The sequence below is a fragment of the Diabrotica undecimpunctata genome, chromosome 6, assembly GCF_040954645.1.
Source record: "Diabrotica undecimpunctata isolate CICGRU chromosome 6, icDiaUnde3, whole genome shotgun sequence".
Lineage (NCBI taxonomy): Eukaryota > Metazoa > Arthropoda > Insecta > Coleoptera > Chrysomelidae > Diabrotica > Diabrotica undecimpunctata.
In genome coordinates this window covers 92020031-92044392 of record NC_092808.1, presented here as the reverse complement: position 1 = coordinate 92044392, position 24362 = coordinate 92020031, and the positions used below count along the sequence as shown (strand labels likewise).

The following is a 24362-nucleotide window of genomic DNA, read 5'->3' as shown; positions in this document are numbered from 1 at the left end:
TCCTGGATACTATCAATTTGTTTATACTTTTTTATTTTTTATTTCTTAAGTACTTGATACTGTCTCGATAAAGTCATTTAATTTATCATAGTGTATACATTCCAATATTAGTTTAACAGACACATCCACAAGTGTTAAGGTGATATTGTTATTTGTGAGGAATACCTATTAGCTTGTGAGTCTTCCAGCCTTGACACGTAAATATTGTCGTCTACATTCATTTTTCAGTACAATGGGAATATAATACATCTATTTGGCGTTTAGTTTACATCGCTGGCGTAATGTTTATTAAAAAAATTAACGAAAAAAGCTGCAAAGAAATTGAAAACGGTTCAAGCTTAAAAAAATCATTTTATTGAGAGAACGTACATATATAAAGTTCTAACATCACGGATCCGCGCGAGTGATAACTTTGAAAATTAAAATAGTGTCTGTGTTTATACTTTAAACAATGATATCGCGTGTAGTGAAAAAATTGCAGAAAAACAAATCCGAAAACTCAAAGGTAATAAAACGTATTTTAAAATTACAATAATTAGCAATTAAATTTCAATTAATATCAAGTTATTTTGTAAAATGTTTGCACAGGTTGAGTCATGAGACCATTTAAAAGTTTCTGCTACCATTTTTTTAAATATATACAGAGCGAGTTCTGAATTTTGACTGAAATTTCTATTCGTTATAACTTTTGAATGGTAAGTTTGATGTGTCTCACCTTTTGGTCAAACTATTATTATTTTTTTGTGGTTAGTCTTATTATAATTGTATTTTAAAATCAGTTTATTTTGACGTTTTGACTTACACTTCGGAAATGTTTTCAAAATCGAATATATTAATAAATTTAACAAATTTTGGTTTTGTTATGTGGTAAAAATTCTAATAATTTAATTTTATCGGACTTATTGCTATTGATAATTCAGACATTTTTAGAGTAGATTATTTTTAAATGATACTATCAATATTTTAAAGTTGCATTCCTGGGACGACTTTATTGCAAGATGGTGAATTTGGTTTCATAAAATCAACTTGATTTTGTGACTTAAGTATACTCTTCAGCAAAGTAATAGCATGTTTTGTCTTAAAAAAAAACCACACGCAATATAAATAAGTCACATAAAATTAAATTATTAGAAAATTCTTTTTACGAAATAACAAAAACAAAATTTGTTTAATTTATTAATGTTTTGTATTTTTAGAACAGTTTCTGAAGTAGATAATAAGCTTATTTTTAAGTTAAAGTGTGGCTTATAACCAATAAAAATAGTAAGTTAAACTTTTACCACCTAATCAACAGATTTATGATCCGTTTTTAAAAAAGTAAGTTTATTTTGTTTATAGAAAAAAGTCCACCCTGTATAGGGTTTTTGAAAACTGTAAAAGGAATTTTACAAATGGGACAAATAAACAATTTAATATCATATTTATTTTTTTCCTACACGATTACTCAATTTTTAATTAAAAAAATTGCCTGTGAATTAAAATTTTGGCAAAGTGAACCATGGATTCAAAACATCGCTCTGTATAATTTATTTGGTGATTCATCTGTAGTGTTGTTTTATTAAATTTTTAGAATTTTGTTTTGAAAGAAACAAAATTACTTCTGCTCAAAAGAAATGCTACAGTAATGATCCGTTCTATTTTTGAGTTTAGTAAAAGTAAAATTATCATTTAAAATAACCTGCTAGTCTAGTCGTCAGATATTTGACCTCTAAAAATCATACGAACAAGCTGAATTTTGCTGAGAATTTCAATTTTGGGACCTCGAAAAAAATGTAAAAGAGTTTACGCAAAAAACGCTTTTTTACGACTTATTTTTAAACGACTTATTTTTAAACTTTTAAAGTACAAACAATCACACGTTACGGGAAAGCCATCTACGAAGGCATTATTGGGTGGAATTTATAGCTGAAGGAATGTAGTTTCGGAAAAAGTACTTGCACAATAAAAAAGCAGTTTTAAACGTTTCAGATCGTTTGTAATGTAAAAGTTTAAATTCAGCGTTTTTAGGCATATTTCAAATACCTCACATTTTTTGCCAAAACTCAAAACCGAAATTTGATGCTATTGAATTCGAAGATTAGGATCTAGCAATGAAAATTCCATAGTGATGGGTCCATGAAAGTTGTAAATTTTATTGACCTTATGAGAATCATAATAATAGCACAAAACCCGGCCTCGTTTATTTATTTAACACTTTTATAAAAACTGAAAAATCCATACGAATACAAAAATCCACAGGATTTTACACTTTAAAATGCATTTTGATTTTTGTCGATAGAATACTCTTATCAGAAGATATCGAATTTTTACCGTCGAATTGATACAAATTTTATTTAAAATTGATTTTCCGCGGGTAACTTAGATTCAAAATCGCCGGCCGCTATAGATTCTTGATAAATCGTTTTTTTTTTGTTTTTCTGTTCAATGTGTCATTTTAGGGGAAAGGGGGGGGGGTAAAAGTGATAAAGTATTTAGTATCTTTTTTGGGGTTCCAAAACGAACAAGCTAAATTTTTAGCAAAATTCAGCTTGTTCGTCTGATTTTTAAAAGTTCAGTGGCATTTTCGTCTGTGACGACTGGAGTATGCATTATGTATACATTTTGTTTTAAATTGTAAAAGAAACAAAAAATAAAACTGAATTAAAAAAAAAATTAAATAAATATTGTCGTAATTAAAATCAATACATTTTCACCATTTATTAATGTGAAAATTTAAGCGAATCTTATGAGGCCATGATAATTTGATATTTTTGTTGATGGTTACATAATTTGACTTTTCGTTTGATATCGTTTTTATTTGTTTTTGTTTCTTACACTATATTGATGGTTTCTAATTAATTTTTGGGATAGTGTACCTTATTTAATTATTTGAATTAATTGCAAAGTGATTCATCAATTTTCAGTAGCTGAATATGTAGACATTATTTTTGTGATGGAAAATACAAAGTTCCCATCAAACGTTTGGATCAGTGTTTAATTTTATTTAAAAGAAAATGGAACTTTTTGTTTGCAGTCAAAGTAGATCCTAAAATAACTGATATATATATATATATATATATATATATATATATATATATATATATATATGTAGATATATATATACATATATATACATATATATATATATATATATATATATATATATATATATATACATACATATATGTATATATATATATATATTTATATATATATATATATATATATATATATATATATGTATATATATGTATATATATATACATATATGTATATATGTATATGTATATATATATACATAGAACAGATTTGGCTGAAAATTGGTAGGGAGGTAGCTTAGAGCCAGGAGACGGACATAGGATACTTTTTATCCCGTTCGACAGCGTTCCCGTGTGACTTGACATGAAACGTCAGTCACTATAAAACGTGGTATAACAAAAAAGAATCAGACTTGGAATAACAAAACGCAAATGACAGCTATGTAATTGACGTAAAATGACAGCTATGTAATGACGTATGGATGACAATTTGATATTTGTAAGAAATCAATATTAAAACTATTTCTATTAAATAAATAATTAACAAGTGGATTGAAGTGAAGTGAAGTTTAATTAACAATGCCGCGACCAAGACGATCGAATCTTTCCCGACAAAGCCGTAATTGAAGTGAAGTGAAGTTTAATTAATAATGCCGCGACCAAGACGATTGAATCTTTCCCGACAAAGCCGTAATGCAAGAAGAATACAAAATACTGCAAATGAAAGTGTAACAAAAATTGTGCTAGGGAGTCTGGGTGACTCTATCCAGTGTAGCAAAAGGGTGAACTCTAAAATGCACCTTGATACACCAACGAACTAATATGTGGAATAACGGAAGATGGAAGGGATTAAATAGAAATAAATTATGTAAAAGAAATAAATAAAGGGTAAATATGAATTTTAAAATATAACAGAATTAAGTGTTGGCTAGCGACTATGCAGGAGAATGAATACTTGACACTCAAAGAAGGATTCGGCCAATTTGCATGCCCTACAGAGACCGTAAGATATAAGAACTAATGACAAGAAAACCACCAAGAAATAAACAGATGAAACATAAAAGTTGCTCTAATGAATGCTTGGGCGCCAGGAAGTTAAATGTTTTCTTCCGAGATATCTTGTATATATATATATATATATATATATATATATATATATATATATATATATATATATATATATATATATATATATATATATATATGAATTAAAAGGCGAATTCGCAATTTTTAACCCTGCGTTGGTCACATGGTTAAATGAACCACCATTAGTCGCAGGTCATGTATATGACTTATTTTGACTTTTTATGAGTCAAAATAACAAAAGGCATAAATATAATGATTTATTTATCAAAGCTAAAAATGGCAATATTTTTAACAAAATACAAAAAGAAATAAAACATAAAATATTTAGTTTGGTACATCTACATAAATAAGCATAATTCTGAAACAGCAACTAGAATAATTAAAAAAATTATTCACTTTCAGGAACTTCGTCGCGTTCACACTCTGTGCAAATGGTGATTGTATGTTCTTACAAATTGCTATGAAACACTTGGCGCATTTTAACGCTGTTTTTCGATTTTTTTCTTGGGGCAATAGGAACATTTTGGCCTTGCACCTGCTTGATTTTCCTAAGAAACATCTGGTTTCTGTGTCAAAGGAAGATTTAGATATTTTTTAATTTGCAAAGTTAGCAGAAATGGCAAGTTTTGGGCCGCTTTGTCTGGCTAAAATTTTCAGATACTCACGTCTTGGTTGGCAGGAATTTAATACATTTGTCCTAAATATAATGTTTCCATTTATTCCAGCGATGTTTAGCATAGTAAAAAAACAGTCAATGGCCACCTGCATGTGATTCTTGCCACTGAATAAAGACTCTTCAGTTGGTCCACTGAATCTACTTACGATTTTGTTTGATTGTAAAAAGTAACTACTGCTGGTTTGCAAGCTTCACCACTTTCCTCGTCAATTTCGTCATATTCATGGAGGGTTGACAAAAGCAGGACATTCTTATTTTTTTTTTGGGACGTACGAAACTAATAAACATTCACAACCAAAAGCAAATAAACTGCTACGAATTGCCCTTTCTTTAGTTGCAACAAATATTTCAGGAATTTCACGTTTGTTTTTTCTAATTGTCACAGTCAGTATCTAAAACATCTCGGTTGCCTCTAATTTTCTCTAGGTACAAATTTATGCACGTCACAATTTCTTCAATGATATCATCTGTTATGAGCAGGTTCCAACTTTCATATGGAGTTTTAGCATCCTTTGCCGCATGTTTCACTCTCGGTAGTTTGCTAATAATATTGTGCTGTCGAATACGGCTAGTTTTTCGCTCACGGTGAACTTTCCAAATGGTTTTTTTGTCTCGGCCGATATATTTGGGACCATCTTCAGACCAAAACGTTGAAATAGTATTTGTCGTATCATCGGCCGAAAACTCTGAGTCTGTCTCATGATTAGAACTGACTTCTACTGAATCTATGTCGTTTTCTTCATCGTCCAAATTTTGCTCTTACGTCTGTTCAAGTAACAAATCCTCTTGCTCCAATTCTTCATATATTTTTAACAGTCTGGCCTCTTCTTTAGGATCCATTACACAATAATATTTTAAAGTTATATGATTTAAAACACAAAGTCAATAAAAAAACCCAACAAAAATTGCTCTGTAGCTTTCCAAAATCGTTACGTCGTTAACGATTTCTAAAGATGAAGAGTTTAAAGCAAGTAACGGTTGGTTCAGCCGATTTAAAAGTCGCTGTAATTTTCATAGTTGTTCAAAGAAATTAAAAGTTATAATAAATGAACATGGCAACAACCAAACCATATTCAATGTAGATGAGCTAAATCTGTATTGCCTGTGATTTGGAAGTCTAATAGTGAAGCTTGGGTAGTAGATGCCCTTTTTGAGAGTTGGTTCATCATTTCATACCTGAGGTCAAACGTTATTTTCAATCTAAACAAATTCTATTAAAAGTGATGCTAATTATCGACAACGCACCAGCTCATCCTCCTGTAACTTTAATTAATTATGACCTACGTGTGACAGTTGAATTTCTACCAGCTAATACAACCAGTTTACTTCAACCGATGGATCAAGGAATCGATTCAAAGCTTATTATACTAGAATTATACTAGAATTACACTGTGGTATCCAAGATAAATCAACAGATCAAGAAGACGAACAAATTTAAGTTGGGACTTTGCCATAAGGAAACAAGCTGGTACAACATGGCATAGAAAAGCGAATATTAGACAATTGTGGGCAGAAATGAAGAACGGCTAATACGATAAAAATAATGACGATTCGATGATGACAATTCGATGATGACAATTTGAAGCCCAATTTATTAATTTTAGCCATTGTTAACCAGTGCATTGCCTTATAGAAACAACACCCTTTTCTTCTGCATAAGGGGCCATTCCTCACTGAATTACTATTTCAATTTGTCCAATAATGCACAATAATATTAGCTATTGATATTTTCAACTTTTTTAAGATAGTTAATTTAAATTATACCTTTGTAATCGCAAAAAGTGGTCATGACCTTTCCGACCCATTGAGCCTCTCTTGACTGCTTCTGGGTCTTGGCCTGCTTAAAAACGTTCTTCCATTCTGTCCTGTCGGATACTTTCCGTCGCTACTGCCTGATGTTCATGATTTTAAGATCTTCTTCTACATCGTCTATTCACCTTTTACGAAGCCTTCCCCTTGTCCTATGTCCCATGTCTTATGTTAAAAATACCAAAAAAAAAATTTGTCCAAGAAAATTAAATTTCAAAATTCAAAATCGGTATACGTAAAAAAATGTATTTTATTGGCTTCCATTGGAGAAATTTTCTCCTTTTTTTAATCAGATGTAAGTCAAATAGAGACATCTAAATAACTCATTACCATATCCCAAATATGTTTTAGTTTTGTTATAAATTAAGTAGTTTACTGTTAAATAGAAATATATAACCAAATTCCTATGTTGTAGACTTTTTTTTAGAAAAACTTACCAAACGGTTACCTTTTAACGGTCTTCGTACAAATATTCTTATTTGAAAGCTGTACAAGTATTTAAACAATCATTGTTTTAACAAATAATTAAAATTTTTTTTTATAAATTTATGATAAATTAATAAAAATGAACTTCACAGAAATATCATTTTATGTTATCAGATTTAATTTATAGAATTGAATTAAAAATCATTATTTATTTCAAATATAACGAATCGTTTTTTTAACAAATTAAATTATTATATACGATACTATACAATATTACAATATTTTTATAATATTTATTTTTTATTTTATTTTAGGATAAGATGGACAAAGAAATACATTCTGGTCCGCCTGTCGATAATGTAAAATCCCATCCATTAGAGCATTCCAATGGGCATCTAAACCATTCCTTTGATCATTCTGGAGATCATTATCCACATTTTAATCGAAATTTAGAACCACCCCATCTGCACCATGGTCACCTTAATCATGCATTTGAACAATCTAGCAAGCCTTCAAGTAGGAAAGTATCCGCAGCTAGTCATGTAGATGAAGGCCCTGTAAGAAAGAAAAGTTTTATGCACAAATCGAACTCAGGTATTACTTTTAATTTTAATAATATATGTTATGGTAAATATTACAAGAAAAAATTATTTAATAATACTTTTTTGTTTAATTTTCTAAATGTATGTGTTAAAAATTAAAAGTTAAATTAGAAATGTTCATAAAAAGTTAGTATTTACTAACAGAAATATGCTTTATTGCCGCTGAAAATTGTACAATTTTATGAACAAAGCTTACAAAAAATCAAAAAAATAACAACAACAATTAAAATTTACTAAAATTAGATAAATCGTCAGTCAATATCAGAGAATAAAACATAATAAAATATACAATCCATTGAAAAATTTCACTAAATTGCAAATTGAATAATAAAACCTTACGAACTAACTAGTTTACGAATAAGTTTAAGTTGCTGCATGTGATACCCATATATATATATATATATATATATATATATATATATATATATATATATATATATATATATATATATATATATATATATATATAAATACTTTGTTGCTTGTACCTAAACGTACGGTAATTTCTTTGTTATTCGTTAAGAAACTCTGCCACTGAATAATATGGTCTTTTAGATAGATAGGCTTTTGTTAATTTACGGAACTTAAGGAAAGAAGTTGTAGATTTAAGTTGTAAAGGGAGATGGTTGTATAATTTTTTTGCCGAATATAATATAGATTTCTTTATTAACTGAGTGGACGGGATCGGCAAATACACATCAAAGCTTGAATTTCTGGTGGACAGTCATGATTAGGTCCTGCCTGAAAAAACATGTAGGTGTTTACGAACTAAGCAAACAGTTTCTAGAATATATAAAGAGGGCAGAGTTAAAATCCCGTGATTTTTGAAGTAGCTTCTGCAGTGTGTTATTCTACTGAGGCCAAAAAGATACCGTATTGCTCTTTTTTGTCATTTAAAAATAACATCTGATTGGGCAGCTGTACTGGAATCAGGAAAGCCATATCGAAGATGAGCCTCTAACAAAGAAAATTATGTTATTTTGGATTACTGCTCCAGCTGTACTGGAATCAGGAAAGCCATATCGAAGATGAGCCTCTAACAAAGAAAATTATGTTATTTTGGATTATGCTAAATTGATTTCCTTCGAAACATATCTTATTGCATATCAGGCTGAGGCTAGTTTCTTGAAGGGACCATTTTAGGTTGCTGTCTATAAAAATACCAAGAAATTTTACAGAATCAACGATACTGATCTGGCTGTTATTAAGAAGCAAGGATTGAAGAGCTCCTTTATAGCATAATGCTATTGTCTTATCCACTTTAAAAAAAGTAAATTAGAGTCGGACCAGGTTTTTATTTTACGTAGATGAGAAGTTATAATTTATTGCATAAAGAGTTGCAATATTAGAGTTCCTCTAGGTAATACTGGTATCATCAGCAAAAAGAGAAATTTTCAATCGATTTTTAAGTTAGTGATGTCATTTATGAAGATAAGGAAAAGTAGAGGACCCAGTACTTAACCTTGTCGTACTCCACATACAATGCTTTTGTGACTAGATTCAGTATCATTTGCTCTTACTAGTTGTTTCCCATTCCTCAAGTAAGATGGGAACAATTTAAAGAAATACCTCGAATTCCGTAGAAATTTAGATGTTTTCATCAAAATGTCGTGATTTACACAATTAAAAGCTTTGGTATAGTAACAAAAAAAGTGGCAGTATAAAGATTATTATTTAGTGCTTGATAGACCTCATATATTACACAGAACATAGCATCGCTAGTACATTTATTAATAAAAAGCAAAACTGACTTTGTGATAAAATATTTTTTTCAACGAGAAAGGATATAAGTCGGGCTTTTAAAAGTCTCTCAATAATTTTGGACAGGACCAGTAGTAAGGTAATAGGTCTATAGTTGCAGGCATTATCTTTTTCACCACCCTTATGAAGACGAATAATAATGGCTGTCTTTAGGCACACTAAAAATATACATTTTCAAAGGAATCGTTAATTGGTGAGACCAGGACTTCTAGCACATTATTTGGGAGATTTAAGAAAATTTTTATGGATAGTCCATCAGTACTACAGAAAGATTTGCTTTTGATACTACTGATTGTTTGGATCAGTTTAAATTTATTAACTGGTCTTATAAAAAATGAATTCGAGACCTTTTTTGAATTGGAGAAATTGGAAATAGGATCTTGTTGTGGCAAAATAGCAGATGTTATATTTTTACTCACATTAACGAAGTATTCATTTATATTTTCAGGGTTTGGAAGAAAATATGTTGGAGCTGTGTTAGTTTTATTTCGAAGACCGTTTATTATGGACTATGTTTAGCTTGCAATATTTTTAGAGCTTCCCAGACGATTCTCATAGTACATTTTGTTAGCTGTTTTGATAAGTTTTAGATAAGTTTCTCTGTACTTGGAGATATATTCAGTGACAAAGACGTTGGTAGTAAATTTCTTGATGTACAGTAGTGAACGCATATTCTTGGCTGATATGCGAATATCTTTGGTAGTCCTGGGTTTTTAATGTTTTGACTTAATTGTAATTAAAGGAAATGCCTTATTGGGGATACAGACTCTTTTTCTGGTTTATACCTACTCCAAGTCTGGTCATTTCTTGAAGGGTATTATGAAGTTTTCTAGCCTGATACATTGTGTTCACATTCCAGATACATATTTTGATAACCAACTCTGAAGTTTTTAGAGACACTTTTTCAGGTCTGTCACAGGGGTTTCTCTGGATTATGACCTGACTTCCGTATTTCATGATTAGTAGCTGTTTAAAATTTAGTTGTGTTTGCCATGATAGCGGCACTAGATATGTCGCAAGGGACCTCTAATGCAGTGGTTTTTCGTTGCCTTCTGCATTTTGATGCCGTTGACAACTTTCTTGGTTCTTCCGCCTTCGAGACCAATTTCTTAATCTCAGGACAACAGAGTGTCAGAGATTAGCAGTTAATGTTTAATAGGTATATTAAATAAGTACTGCTTATCTAAAAACTGAGTTATTTGGACTGATGTTCTGAATACCAAGGGATGATAATTGTGTCCCATAAATAATAATTGTTCACTAATTAAATTAACAAAATCTTTCTTATCTTTAAAGCAAGCATTTCCAGCTGGGACTACCAAAAATAATCAGCGCGGATTTAATGCGAAATTGGATAGAGCTTTTATTTCTTCCAATATTGCCAAATAAATAATTCATTAAGAAGACCTAACCAAAAATGATGAAATCATAGACATTAATAGTTACTAAACCAATCACAACTTTGTTTTCATTTTAAATTTTCCCATCCTTCATTCCAAGTTGTTCAGGTATTTCCATTTATACTTATATATAATAGTCTCCCGTTTTATACCGCTGCGCGGCTTTGGGAGTATAGCAGAGTAGTCTGCTATATCTAGGGCCTACGGTATACAAGGAAGGTAACATGGCTAGTGCTACGCTTCAACCGCCTATTATTACCCCTGGTTTTACCCAAGGTACTCATTTTATTCAGGCTGAGTCGACCTGGGGCCTATAGACATTTTTTTTAAAATGTCTAGTTGTTCTTGCCGGCGGTAGGATTCGAACTCCGGACCACCGGCATGCGAGGCAAGCATCCTACCGCTTGCGCTACGCAGGCCCCTCCATTTATACTTACTTTTAACTAATAATCAGACAATAATCATTCCACCTGGTCTGTACACAATTTAGACCTTTTTCAATATATATTATGCATCTACCATGTAATAAAAATTTATCTGCCCTGAACAATCTCCTCAAAACTCCACAAGAGAATGACCAGACTTATGACTGCATCATAATAATTAATTACTTAATAATAACGATCATTTAAACAATACCAGATGTACACTACATTGCTGTTTTTTCAAAGGCTATGAAATATTTACCTACTGAACCACCACTGAAACAGAAGTACTAGAAGGGAGCTATCTAATTCAGTTACTGCCAGGATGTGAACTACGAACCAATAATAAAGTTTACACTAATTCCAAGACAATAATTTAAGAAAAACATTTAGATTACAAAAAGTCAAAACTACCACTCTTCTAAAGGAACATGTAACACTAAAACCTCTAAAATTTGACAGAACTCCTTTAAACAAACTAAACAAGTTTACGCAAGAAAAAGAAATATTTTAGTCCATCCTCCGAACAAAAATTAAAAACACCTACATATGGGTATCCCGAGATATTCTGACGGCAACCCTTTTAATTGTTGGGTTTCTCAAGCTACGAAAAATAAATAAAGAAAAAGATAAGCAGAATTTAACTACAACAGAGGACATCACTGACCAAAGGCAACGATTCTCAGAAGCAGTACACAGAGTTTTATTCATCCCTCACAAAACTTTCATGGTTACAGAATGGGGAATTAAAGAAATCCAAATATTAGGTTATGCAGACGTCGCTGCATTAATCGCCGAGACAAAAGACGAGCTCCAAAGATTAACACACATCTTCAATACAACAGCCAAGAAATACAATATGATAATATCAGCAGAAAAAACCAAATATATTATAACATCTAAATACCCACTACGATGTAAAATCTTACTTACTTACTTACTTACTAGCCAACGCCCACCCTTGGCATGTTAGCCATTTGGTGGCGCGCTGACCAGTATAGACGAGCCGTTTCTCGTAGGCGATCTTCATCCTCCTCGGGTGGATCTGTTTTCAGGGCTGGGCACTCTGGAAGGTGAGCAGCATCCATCTGGGGCTGATCACATAGTGGACAGTTGTCATTTTCGCGGACGCCGATGCGATGTAGATGGGAGAGTAGGTAGTCATGCCCCGTAGTTGTTCTGAACACGGCTACACTAATGGGTCTCGGCAAGTTGCGAGGGATTGGTGACTCAATTAGGTGGGCCCAAGATTTTCCAGCACCGGCTTGTATTTGCTGCTCTTTTATCTTCGCTTTGATTCCTCTTGTAATGGTGGACTTTGCTGATGTGTACGATTGGAAGTTAGGGGGCTGTGGAAGAGTAGTGCCTTCTTTTGCAAGTTCATCCGCCGCTTCATTTCCTTCAACACCGACATGACTAGGGATCCATTGTAGAGTAATCAGCCACCCTTTTTCCATCAAGTTCGATAGTTGGACGCGGCAAGATATTGTTTTGGCACAGTCGGTGTATCGATTTGTCGACAGGGCGAGGATTGCGGCTTGGCAGTCGATGAAAAAGGCAACTTTTTGGGGGTGTTGGAAATTCTCAAGATTTTTTGTAAGTTTTAAGTAAGTTGTAAGTTTTGATGTAAAATCTGAAAGACAAGACACAAAAACAAGAATCTATAAAGCAGCAATTAAACCAATATTAACATACACGGCGGAGAAAAGACCTGACACATCTAAAACGAGACGACTACTAGAAACAACAGAGATAAAAATACTCCGACCACTATCAGAAAAAATTTGATAAAATAAAAGGCATATATCCAGCACAGTTTAATTTAATCTTAAAGTATCAGGGAAAAGTCTGTTGGATAGGGAGAGAAGCGAAAACATAAGAAGAGCATGCAATATAAAAGACATATATATGGATAGGTGACACATTAGTAGAATGACAGAGGATAGGATAGTACTAATAGCACGAGATAAGTCACCAAATGGACGAAGAAGTATTGGCAGACCAAGAAAAAGATGGTGCGATAATTTAAACAATTTAGGAGGCTAATATTAAAGAATAAACAGGCTTTAACGCCCACATACAAGAAGGAAGAAGAAGAAGAAGACAAAACTTCCTCAGCGGATGGAGAAATTACGGTACAATATCACCGTACATCAGTAGTATTGAACCCGAATAACCCAGCCGATCAGCAGTTTCGCAAACAAGTCGTCATCGATCAATTTTATATAAATATTGCCAATTTCTGTTTAAAAGTGTTTTAATTTAATTAATAAAAGTTTGTTTGTAAAAGTTTGTTTGTTGTATCATTAAAAGATTACATTTAAGAAGTAGTTTCGGGAGTAACAAGCCATAAGTAGCGTTTACGGATACCCTGTATAAAAAAGTAATACAGTAGGCGGTACTGTAGAATAGAGCGAAGCTTTATACTATGTTTTCTGTATTTTTAAAATTTACTCAAGGTAGAAATAGGTGAAACATTTAAAGGGAGACCTACGTTAAGGGGTGGATAAATATAGGGTAATTGATGATTTTTTATAGATTTTAAAAAGTTTTTTGAAAAGTTTACTTGTTGTATAATGGATTCCGCCGTAGCGTAAATGGACTTTTCCAACTGTTTACTATGACTGCAAACCACTAACCGTTATTTTGTGACTGACGCTACTTACGTGACGCAGTATCGTGGCGCTACTTATGTGACGCCTCAGAATTTTACTATAGAGAGAATGTAATATAACGCCAGTATAGAAACTTCTCTCACGTTTTTCTATCTTCTGCCATTCTAGCATATTCTGACAATGGAGCGCCAATAGTAGCAACAATATGGTCCGTGTATCGTGTAAATATTTGCCAGAAATATTTAATAACTGTTAATTAACAGAATATCTAGAACGAGTTCAAAAAACAATAAAATAAGGAAGACCATATGGACGATGTTTTGTAGGTGAATATTTTGTAGATAACTACGATCACTGTTTAGAATTTATAGACTCATAAAATTAGATAGTACAGGAAGACAATTTTAAAATATCCAGAATCTGTAAGGGCTCTAGTGAGAAAATAGTAAAGATTCATCATTGACCAAATATTACATACTAAACTACATACAATATTTCCAGCTGAATAGTAAATAAATAAAAAGACAAACAATACTACCTATTAAATAAAATTAATTTACTGTATAAAAAAAAAAATATAAAAACACTTATACACACGTGCAGTAACATATTTACGTCCAAATGAGTATTGGTATTTTTACTTGGAAGCAATAAATTTTGTAAATAAATTTTAACAATAGCTAATTTCTTAACATACATTTTTCTTAAAAACTAATTTAAAAAGGTATGCTCGAGTAATAAATTTATAGCATTGCGTAGGTAGATTAAATAAAATATTGGTATTATTGGTTATTCAATTATAATAACATAAGTACAGTTTTCAATCACGTAGTAAAAATTAATTAAAAAATATAGTCAAGTGACACGGATATCATGTATCATGGATGTTACAACTGCACTAATAAAAAAATCAAAGAATGCTTTCATTTTTGTCCGGAATAATACAAAACAAAGTCTTTCAGGTAGGAAATTTTATAGTTTTTGTTATTTTTTTTAATATTTTTAGTTAACGAGAGCTAACTAAAAATAGCTCAAGACACTATTAAACATGAAAGTTAGGACAATTAACGATAAAATTACCTATTACCTATCAATTTTAATGATTTCAAATCATTATGTATTTATATATTAGGTACATTTCTTCACTATCCAATTTAACCAGGTGGATTCGTCCTTATTTTCTTAAAATTTCACTACAAGGGTGGTTTGTTTTCTATCTGCTTTTATTTATATTCAGTTCTCTATTTTAATTTCATATGTGTCTTCTTCCAGTTAATTCTATTATTTAAATCGTGGTGTTTTCACCCTCTTTCATAACCAGGATTCCGTTATCTGCTACAACTGAGCATCGCATCTTTATCCCTGTTATATAAATTCCTGTACCATCTAAGTCTAATTGATATTATACTTCTGGTTATGTTTTATGTTTGCACTATTTTGTCGATTTTTTATGATTCATTAACTTTCTTTATCCGTGATCATTATTGTTTTGCACCCACCTTCATTCTTATAACATTCTTTTCCCGAATTTTAAGCCGTTCTTTTTAATCCATTGCCAATGTCGTTGTTTCTGATGTATAGATTATTGTTGGTCCTATTACTTTCTTATACAGTGTCTCTATTTTTAGATTTGAACATTATTTTATTAAAATATAATTATTTACATTCTTTATGCATTTTTTCATTTATCTCTTTTTCATTTTTCTTATTTGTCAATAAAATCTTAGATAAATTAATTATCTTATTCTCGTACTCATTTTTGCAATTTTATCTTTTACATAAACTTGAACCTGTCCCTATTATTGCATAGAATTATTTTTATTGGCATATTTTTTATTACTAAGTGACTTCTTTAACTTATTATGAACATCAATTATGAAACCTCTTATTATGAACATCAATGTAGAGTTCCAAGCTTTTTACCAATATTTCTAAAACATATTTCTCAAATAAAGAAAAAAAATTATATTTCCAGCCGAAGTCCATTTTGGTAATGGACCATTATCATTTTTTCGTGTCCTTAAAGCTTTTCTTTCACTGTAATAAATAGCATTATACATTACGTTAAGTAAAAGTATGCCTTTATACTTATTTTAGTCTGATGTATCTCCTTCCTTTGGTATGGGATCTATAAGTTATGTGATCCATTCCATTGGTATTTAGCTATTTTATGGTTCTTTATATTTTTTCTTGTACAGACACCATTACTTTTTCTTGCTGTTCTAGATTTAACACTCTATCATCTTTTATTTTCTTCATATAAGGCGAAAAATGTTTATTTTATTTATGGTTAAAGATTAACAGATATTTTTTTTTCTTTTAGTCTTATTTAAAAATATGTATAACCTGCTGGTGTTTAGGCATTTTCCATTTTATCTCCCATTTCATGGCTGCATCCTTCTTTTCATAATTTTATTACTTTTTCATATCATCATAATTTTTTGTCTAAAGTCATTTTCCCCTTCTTTGTATTATTCTTTTTTTGCGGTTTTGTAATATTTATTAAACAAACAATTATAGCTTCGTTTTTACTCATACCCTCTGTTTTTTTATTTCTACTGTCTTTGATGATTACGTATTTCTCATCTGTGGTATTTGTTTCTGTTTATAATCCTTTGTTTTTATTTTATTTATTATTTAATTCTTTTATTTACAATTTTTCTAATGTAATTTTACGGATATATTTGGTTCTGCATATCTCTTGTGTTGCCAAATTTCATAGAATTTCTCCATGATTTTCGGTTTTTTTCACATCCAGTGTGTACTCTATATCATTTTGTTTGCTTATTTTCACATAAAAATATCCTAGTCCCGTATATATTACTTAGAATCATTTCATTAATGTTGTTTAAATCCTCGTAGCCTCAGAACTTTCCCTTTTTTTCTTCGTTTTATTTCTATTTACCATAAATTTTATTTTCGGTAGATGTTTTTTATTTCCAGATATATTAGTAAATTAAAATACATACAATAATAATTTCATATTTCTTTTACTCTTACATGGTTCTTTCAAATCGTCCATTGGATTGCTTTATTGCTATTCGTCATTTTTATTATGAGCCTGGTCAACATTATGATCAAATAATTACATTTTTACATTTTACATGTTTACATTTTACTGTTTTCTATTTTGCTTTAATTTTTGCCTTTATATCTCCATTCTTTACAAAAAAAAAATATTCCATATCTTTTTATAGCCAGTTTTCACTTCATTACCTATTTGTCTCTCTTTAACGTTTTTTTTATCAACATCCGAACCTCCTGTTCCATTTCTGTTATGTTTGTCTCTTAAAATAAATCAGGTAGACTGTACAACTGTATACTGTAAAAACGTAAAGTCAAGTAAACAATTTGAGTTTCAAGCAACTTTCAAAGAAGAACAAAAGCGAAGTTAATAAAAACGTTTATTCTGCATGGCGTCATGTTAGTGTAATTTTGATGAGATTTACAGTATATCTAAAAGAAGTATCAATCTACTGCAACATAGTTTAGTGCAATCATAATTATTTCCTTTAAATATACTTATTTCTACTTTAAATCTAAATATTCATTTTTATTTCTTTTGTCTTGTAGATAGAGCGCTTTCCGTTAGTGCTCCTGATTCGCATTCAAATTGTGATGAAAATGAAAGGTAAGTGCACATTATTTAAAATTTAGATGTCGTCTTTATTTTAAACAGAAGTAAACACTTTTTTATTTTTGTCAATCACTCGACACTGAGGAGTAGGCAGATTGAGACATCAGTGCCGTTTGACGGTTCTTGTATGTATACATTTATACAGAACACGATACTGGTAAGTCACGAGTAAGGAAAGTAGACAGATTGAGACCCCTAACTCGAACGAAACCGTATCCATCTTGAAAATGGCTTCAAAATGGGTGCCGAAACGTCGAGCATTAAATTCTCAACGTTCTTCCACAGAAATTAGTGATTTTCATTTATCTGACCGCGGAAATTTATCCGAGCATATATATATATATATATATATATATATATATATATATATATATATATATATATATATATATATCTACAAATGAAACCTAAAGTTAAGGTTTAGTTTAGGATTAATTACAAGAATTAATATTAAACTCAACAGGCTTCCGGGTTGAACCGTGTCGATTATTACTGCGCCGAGCTTTCGACATCCTCTTTGATGTCTTCTTCAGGGTTTCTGAGGTCTCAGTTTTCCAAGCCCCCAGATACTACTACACTGATTACTTATCAATGCATTACAGTAATGTAATGTCAATTTAAACTTAGTGGAATGTCTGAGGGTTAGATAGGGCATTGTTTAAAAAGTTCGATAATATAAAAAAAAACTAACGAAGGATCAAGCATTTTCAGTGAGAGGTTGAAGATTATTGGTCAAGTATTTTGTAACTGGTTATGTAGGGCAGTTGTATACACTTACAACAGGAATAGAGGAATATCGAGCTAATTAATATCGACTATAGAATAGTAAACCTGCTAGCCAAAAACTCTGTAGTGTGAATAAAATCGATTATCATTTTTGGGTTACTAACAAAAATACACAAATTATTTATACCTCGTATACTTGCCATTGTATTATGCTAATTTTACTCTTTTGAGATTATCAGATACAGCTTGCTGCTTAAGATGAGATCATAAACATATATAAATTATATTTGATTACATTACTAAAACATAAAAAACTTAAAGATGGGGGTGGGATGGACTTGGCATCTCTTTTAACGTGTTTTGTTGTTATTATTAATTGTTATATAATGCTGCTGTTATGAATTGAGAACATATTTAATTCGGCCTTTATATCTCAACTTCTCAATGTGCATTATTTGGTTTTTCTCAAGAATTTCATTTTAACCGACTATATTCTTTGGCTTTTTTGATTTAGAACTGTTTAAGTTTTACTACCATAGATTATAGCCGGTGCTGTCACTACCTTAGAAACGTTCATTTTAGTTTTTTTCTTGTTTTATTCTTCTGTTTTTGATAACCAAATCAAATTAAATACAAATCTACACATTCTTTCCACCATTAAAAGAAACGCCACTGTTATCTTAAACACTTTTTCTTACATTAATAAACTCATTTCAATAATAATCCGGATTGCAAACCTAACCTTACTTAACCTAAAAAGTTAAAGCGTGTTAGTTGCATAGGCATATAATACAAACTGATGTCATACAGTCGCGTTTCCCCAGTGAGAGAGAGAAAACTGACGCAAAGCAGTCCCTGCATCTCTTTCTAAAGGCGAAGGTTTGTACACGCATAGATTTTCTGACACCAGTTGTTGGTATGCCAGTAAAACAAATGGCATATATAAACAGTTACTGGCTAGTTGTGGCGATCAAGTCCGAAAAGTGCTTGAATTGAGCCAGTCAAATTAAAATCTTCCAACTTTTCATGCGCCAGTAACCATTTTAAAAGCCTTTATTTTTAAGATATTATTGTATAATAGGTTTAAATCTGTGGTTAAGCAAACTTAACAAATATCACTTGAAGTGAGAAGTTCACGAGGTAAAAAATGGAGTTATTAGGACCTTGTAGCAATTCAGTATTAATCCAAATTCGGCGTCTCCTCTTATCATTTCTATTTTTTTTTCACACGGATAATCATCTCTTTAACAGTACTTTTTATCATTAAACGACATCATAGACTGAGTCCAAATTTTATTTCCTTGATTGACATATTACTATTATGTAAACGACCACAAGAAATAGGAACAAAAAAGAATACTCCACTGCAAACTTAAATTAAAAATGAAACTGGCGTGCCAAAATATTCTGTCTTGTTAAATCTAGTATAAACCTTCACTGGTGTACAAACAGGACTGGCGTGCCTAATGACACCAGCAAATCCACTACTTGTTCTATGAACTTTCCTGTTCTATGAACTGTAATTGCCTTTAAAAGCCACAACTTTCATCTTTTGAACTGATATTTTCAATTTATAATTATTGTTGCCTATCCGATTCAAGCTATAGATAGCGTATTGTAGATCATCTTTCCTTTTTTGTAGTATCATTTTAGTCATCTGGAAATAATACTGTATTTTTAAATTTCTTAGCTGGGACTAATATTATTTTAAGGTTAACTTCCCTTTTCCCCTGAAAATGAATGGCAAAAGCTATTCTCCCTAATATTCCACAGAGTATCTCTGTAAACTAGCTTAAACGCTTTTTTATAATCGATAAATCCAATATGTATTTCTTAATATTATTCTCTGCGTTTTTTAATTAGCTGCCGCATTATGTTGATAATATCGATGCAGAATCTGCCTTTCCTGAACCCTTCTGTTCTTCCAGCAGCAACACGTCAGCAATTATTTTTCAGCTATTATTTATGATTTGTGACTATAGTTTATATGCAAAGTTAGAGTTTAGTAAGATAATGCCTCTACAATGATCTTACATTTGTGGTCTCCTTTTTAAATAAATAAATGACCTCTGAAGTGTTCCATTCACCTGGTACATTTTTCTGTTTCCAACATTCGTTTATCAAGTGTAAGATTTATGATATTTTTGGTCTCTATGTTCACGTGTTTCAAGTATTCTGTTTAATATTGACATTCTGCAATGAAGTACTTTTATAGCACAATTAAAATAATATTTTATCTATTTCATACTCAGAACGTACGATAACATTTAGATAGATAAAATATAAAATAATAATACATAAAAAAGTGTTACAATAATTTTAGTATATGGATCTTCTCAGATGTTTATAATTAATTTATATGTAATTTTGTTTTTAGTCCCTCTTTGTGGTACGATTTCTGTCTCAAAATTAACTCGCCAGAAGAAAGTACTAGACAATACCAGCCGGAAATGTGGAAAAGAGTTTGTCCTCAACCCTACTGTCCTTCTTACAGAAAAGTTACTAGAATTATAGCTTTAACGTTAATAGGTCTCTTATCTTGGTGTGTACTATACGCAATAGTGGGTGAAAGTGCTGCACCCCCTAAAGGACAATTATTTCAGCTGATCGTTCTGAGTATATCTGCTCATTTCGGAGGATGGTTGTTTGGATTAACAACTTTACCAGCTTTAGTCGGAATGTTGTTTACTGGAATTGCACTGCAGAATTTAAATATTGTCAACATCGACTCTTCCTTCTCTCATCTTAATAAACATCTAAGGTAGGCACAAATATTTATTTATTATATAATCAATTTTTCAAATGTTTATTATAAATATCATTTTTATATTGTAATAAAAAAATTTGTTAAACATTGATATTATTTTATAATACATTAACCAAAATATTTGCAAAAAAAGACAAAAAAAAAACAAATTGACTAAATTAGGCGAATTAAACGATTTTTCGCTTGTTACTGGGCTTCTATACATTCAAGTGAGCTTAATAGTCCTACCAGAGATCTAAGAGAGTCATTAATATTTATTATCGATAAATGTCTGCCGCAAGGCAGCGGGGGATCACCTCTGGACAGGATCGTACTTTTATTTTCGATTTGCATTAGTTATTCGATTGTTAGGTATGTTTAAAAGCCGTTTTTTATCATTGTCTACTAAAGTTATAATAGTTGCAAATATATTTACATGCACTACATTCACATATTTACAAATAGAGTACAAAAAGAACAGAGGCAAAAATATTTTAGAAAATTGTTTTCAAAATTGAGGTGTGTCTTAAAGCTGGTTTTATACCCTTATCAACTGAATTTAAAAATATTTACATAAATTACTTATACATAGAAAGTTTACCATTTATAAATACAATTCAAAAAGTACTAACATTTAAAAAAATTACATGGACAAGTCAGTTTCACTCTCACTGTCGTTATCTAGATCTATAATAATTGTTTCTTTGAGCAACCTATCTCTATTTATATAAAATCTTTCCATCTTTAGAACATGGGCAACACTATTTTCGAGCTGTCATGGGCTACTTTCTCTATTTCTTATTCAATTAGACGAATTACAGATGAATTTAGAGTGGGCGAAACATTACTTCTCCTTACCGATGCTTTTAGCTCATGCCATATGTGTTCAATCGGATTGAACATGCAACAGTAAGGAGGAAGTCTAAATACTATATAACCCATTTCTTCCGCCAAACTGTCGCAATAATATTGTTTTCTGATGAAAAATGATTTTTAAGTTTCAAGTAATTGTTTTTAGAATAACTATTGCATAATGTATATCATTTTCGAGCATATATTCCTGGATTCCTGTGGTAGCTGTTTGGTGGAATATTTGGCAATAACTTCGTTGAAAACCAGTTTTTAAATAATTTTGACGTGGTGTCATCATGATAGTCGACACGGGAGTCCTTAATGTTTTTGCATGACAAGGCTAAAGTATTAGGTATAAAACCATTTTTTGTTCCTGCATGGATTATTGTAATAGGTTTTCCTTTATTTGATGGAGCTGTTATTGTATAGCGATAAGAAGAATTTACTCAACCAAATTTTGGAACGTCATGGGTGTCAAACCACGTCCCATCCAGATAAACAATTTCTCTTCCACTTTCTCTATCGTTATGACTTTGTTTAAAAAATTCCGTCTTGCATATTTGTGGACAGGCAGATTCCATAATCATGGAGAAGAAATGAAGAATCCATAATCAGACAAAATGAAGCCGCTCTTGTAGCTATTCCGACTCTGAATTCAAATTGATCGTATCTCACTTCTTATTCAGATTATTGTGTAGTCTGCTGTGAACTATTTTTAGTAGAATTTTAAGTACTTAACTTATAAAACCTATTATACAGTGCTAGTAAAAAGTCCCCTCTCGTATCTTTTGAACGGGTATACGTATAAGAGTGAAATTTATTAAGGGAGAAAATTTATTATGGCTTTTTAAGACTAGCTTTAACACGTGACGTAATAGTCATTTATGACCATAAAGACTCACTCACTGTGACCGATAATAATAAATTGGAACTTTGGCAAGACCTTTTAATAAAATTGCATGAAGTGATATCTCTTTTGAAAGATATTGAAAATACTTATTGAATTATACTATATATTAAATAAATACTTAAATTTTATTTTCGCATTTAATTAATAAAGATTTACGAACCAGTTCTTATATATTAAGGAGTGTTCAAAATATGCTCCATCTCCTTCCTGACAGTAATGCATCCTATTACTAAACTCTTGTCGTACTTGGTCAAATGTGTCGGGGAAAATTGCTCGACATTCTTCAAAAATTCGCTATTTCATAATGTCAATACTGTCGGGTGCTGTAGCGTAAACTTTAGATTTTAAGTATCCCTACAGAAAATAATCTAATGGTGTGAGGTTGGGTGACCGAGCTGGATATTCTATCAAACCTTGTCATCCAATCCAACTACCACGATATTCCTCATCCAGATAGCGTCTTACTGTACCATAATAGTATGCAGGAGCACCATCTTGTTGGAACGTTATTTCCAAGTTGCCGAATTATCTTCCAGAATTTCAAGAATTAACGGTGCAATTACGTTTTGTAACTTCTTTAGATACAGTTCACCGGTAAAATTGAAATTCAGAAAAACAGGCCCAATAGTGTGGTTTCCCAAAATACCTGCCCAAACATTTACTTTTTGTGGAAATTGAGTATGTTTTCACGAAAGACGTGAGGATTTGTGTTACTCCATTACCTCAAATTGTATGTGTTAACATTTCCATTGAGAGAAATAGTACTTTCGCTACTAAAACAAATGGATTTTATATCATCTAGCTGTTGGTATATTGATCATATTTTCACAGCGTCCTAGTCTTCGGTCGTTGTCATCATCTGAAAGTTGGTGTGACAATTTTTAATTCGTATGGATAAAATTTATTTTTAGCCAACACTTGCTTTACTGCCCTTTGACTGATTCCACATATAGACGCCACTTGGGCTATCGAAAAAGTAGGGTCCACTACTATTTCTGTAATTATGTCAATTTTTTTTTGTCATCACTAATTGGTGGTCAATCAGATCGTTTGTCATCTTGAACACTACATGTTTTTTTTCAAACTTCCAAAGAACCTCCCTCAAAAAGTCCTCAATATAGGGCGATCGAGGTATCTCCCATTAAGAAGACTTTCCACTGCATGGAAATTATTTCTACTTTCACCAATTATTAAGACAGTTGCTTGTTTGTCGGCTACACAGTACGTACCATTATACCCATATAAACATTAAAACGTCTCCTTAAACAATAATTAAACATAAAAACTTATTAAAGAATTGAAAAACGTCAACTTTTTTACTGATAACCAGAGGTGGACGTTAGAATCTTTATTAATTAAATGCGAAACTATAATTTTAATACTTATTTAATTAATTTTTCAAAATTAGCTAAACCCAAACAAAATTATTATGATTGAGTAGGTATTTTCAATACCTTTCAAACGAGATATCACTTGCCACAAGGTCTTATTTAAAATTATCGGTCACATTGGATCTGTACCGTCATCTATCATTATTACGTGACCTGTTATGACCAGTTGAGAAGCCTACGGACGTTTATTTCCTCCCTTCAAATTTCACTATTATAAGTATAACCGTTCAAAACATACATGGAGGTGAGGGGACTCTTAGCTAACACTATAAGGTGATATATA

General features: G+C 31.2%; 1 protein-coding gene across 4 annotated transcripts in view; it reads left to right on the top strand.

Moving 5' to 3' along the window:
• LOC140443556 (sodium/hydrogen exchanger 9B2-like) overlaps positions 1–24362 on the top strand; it is a 205401-nt gene that overhangs the window by 159822 nt on the left and 21217 nt on the right. For 2 of the 4 annotated variants that reach the window (XM_072534874.1, XM_072534876.1), the window contains exons 2-4: positions 7329–7608; positions 17391–17448; positions 20558–20941. In XM_072534874.1, the coding sequence (XP_072390975.1) occupies positions 7329–7608; positions 17391–17448; positions 20558–20941 (722 nt within the window). Of the gene's footprint in view, positions 1–251; positions 506–7328; positions 7609–14619; positions 14780–17390; positions 17449–20557; positions 20942–24362 lie in introns of those variants that run through there. The other 2 variants (XM_072534875.1, XM_072534877.1) reach the window with 2 other exon arrangements.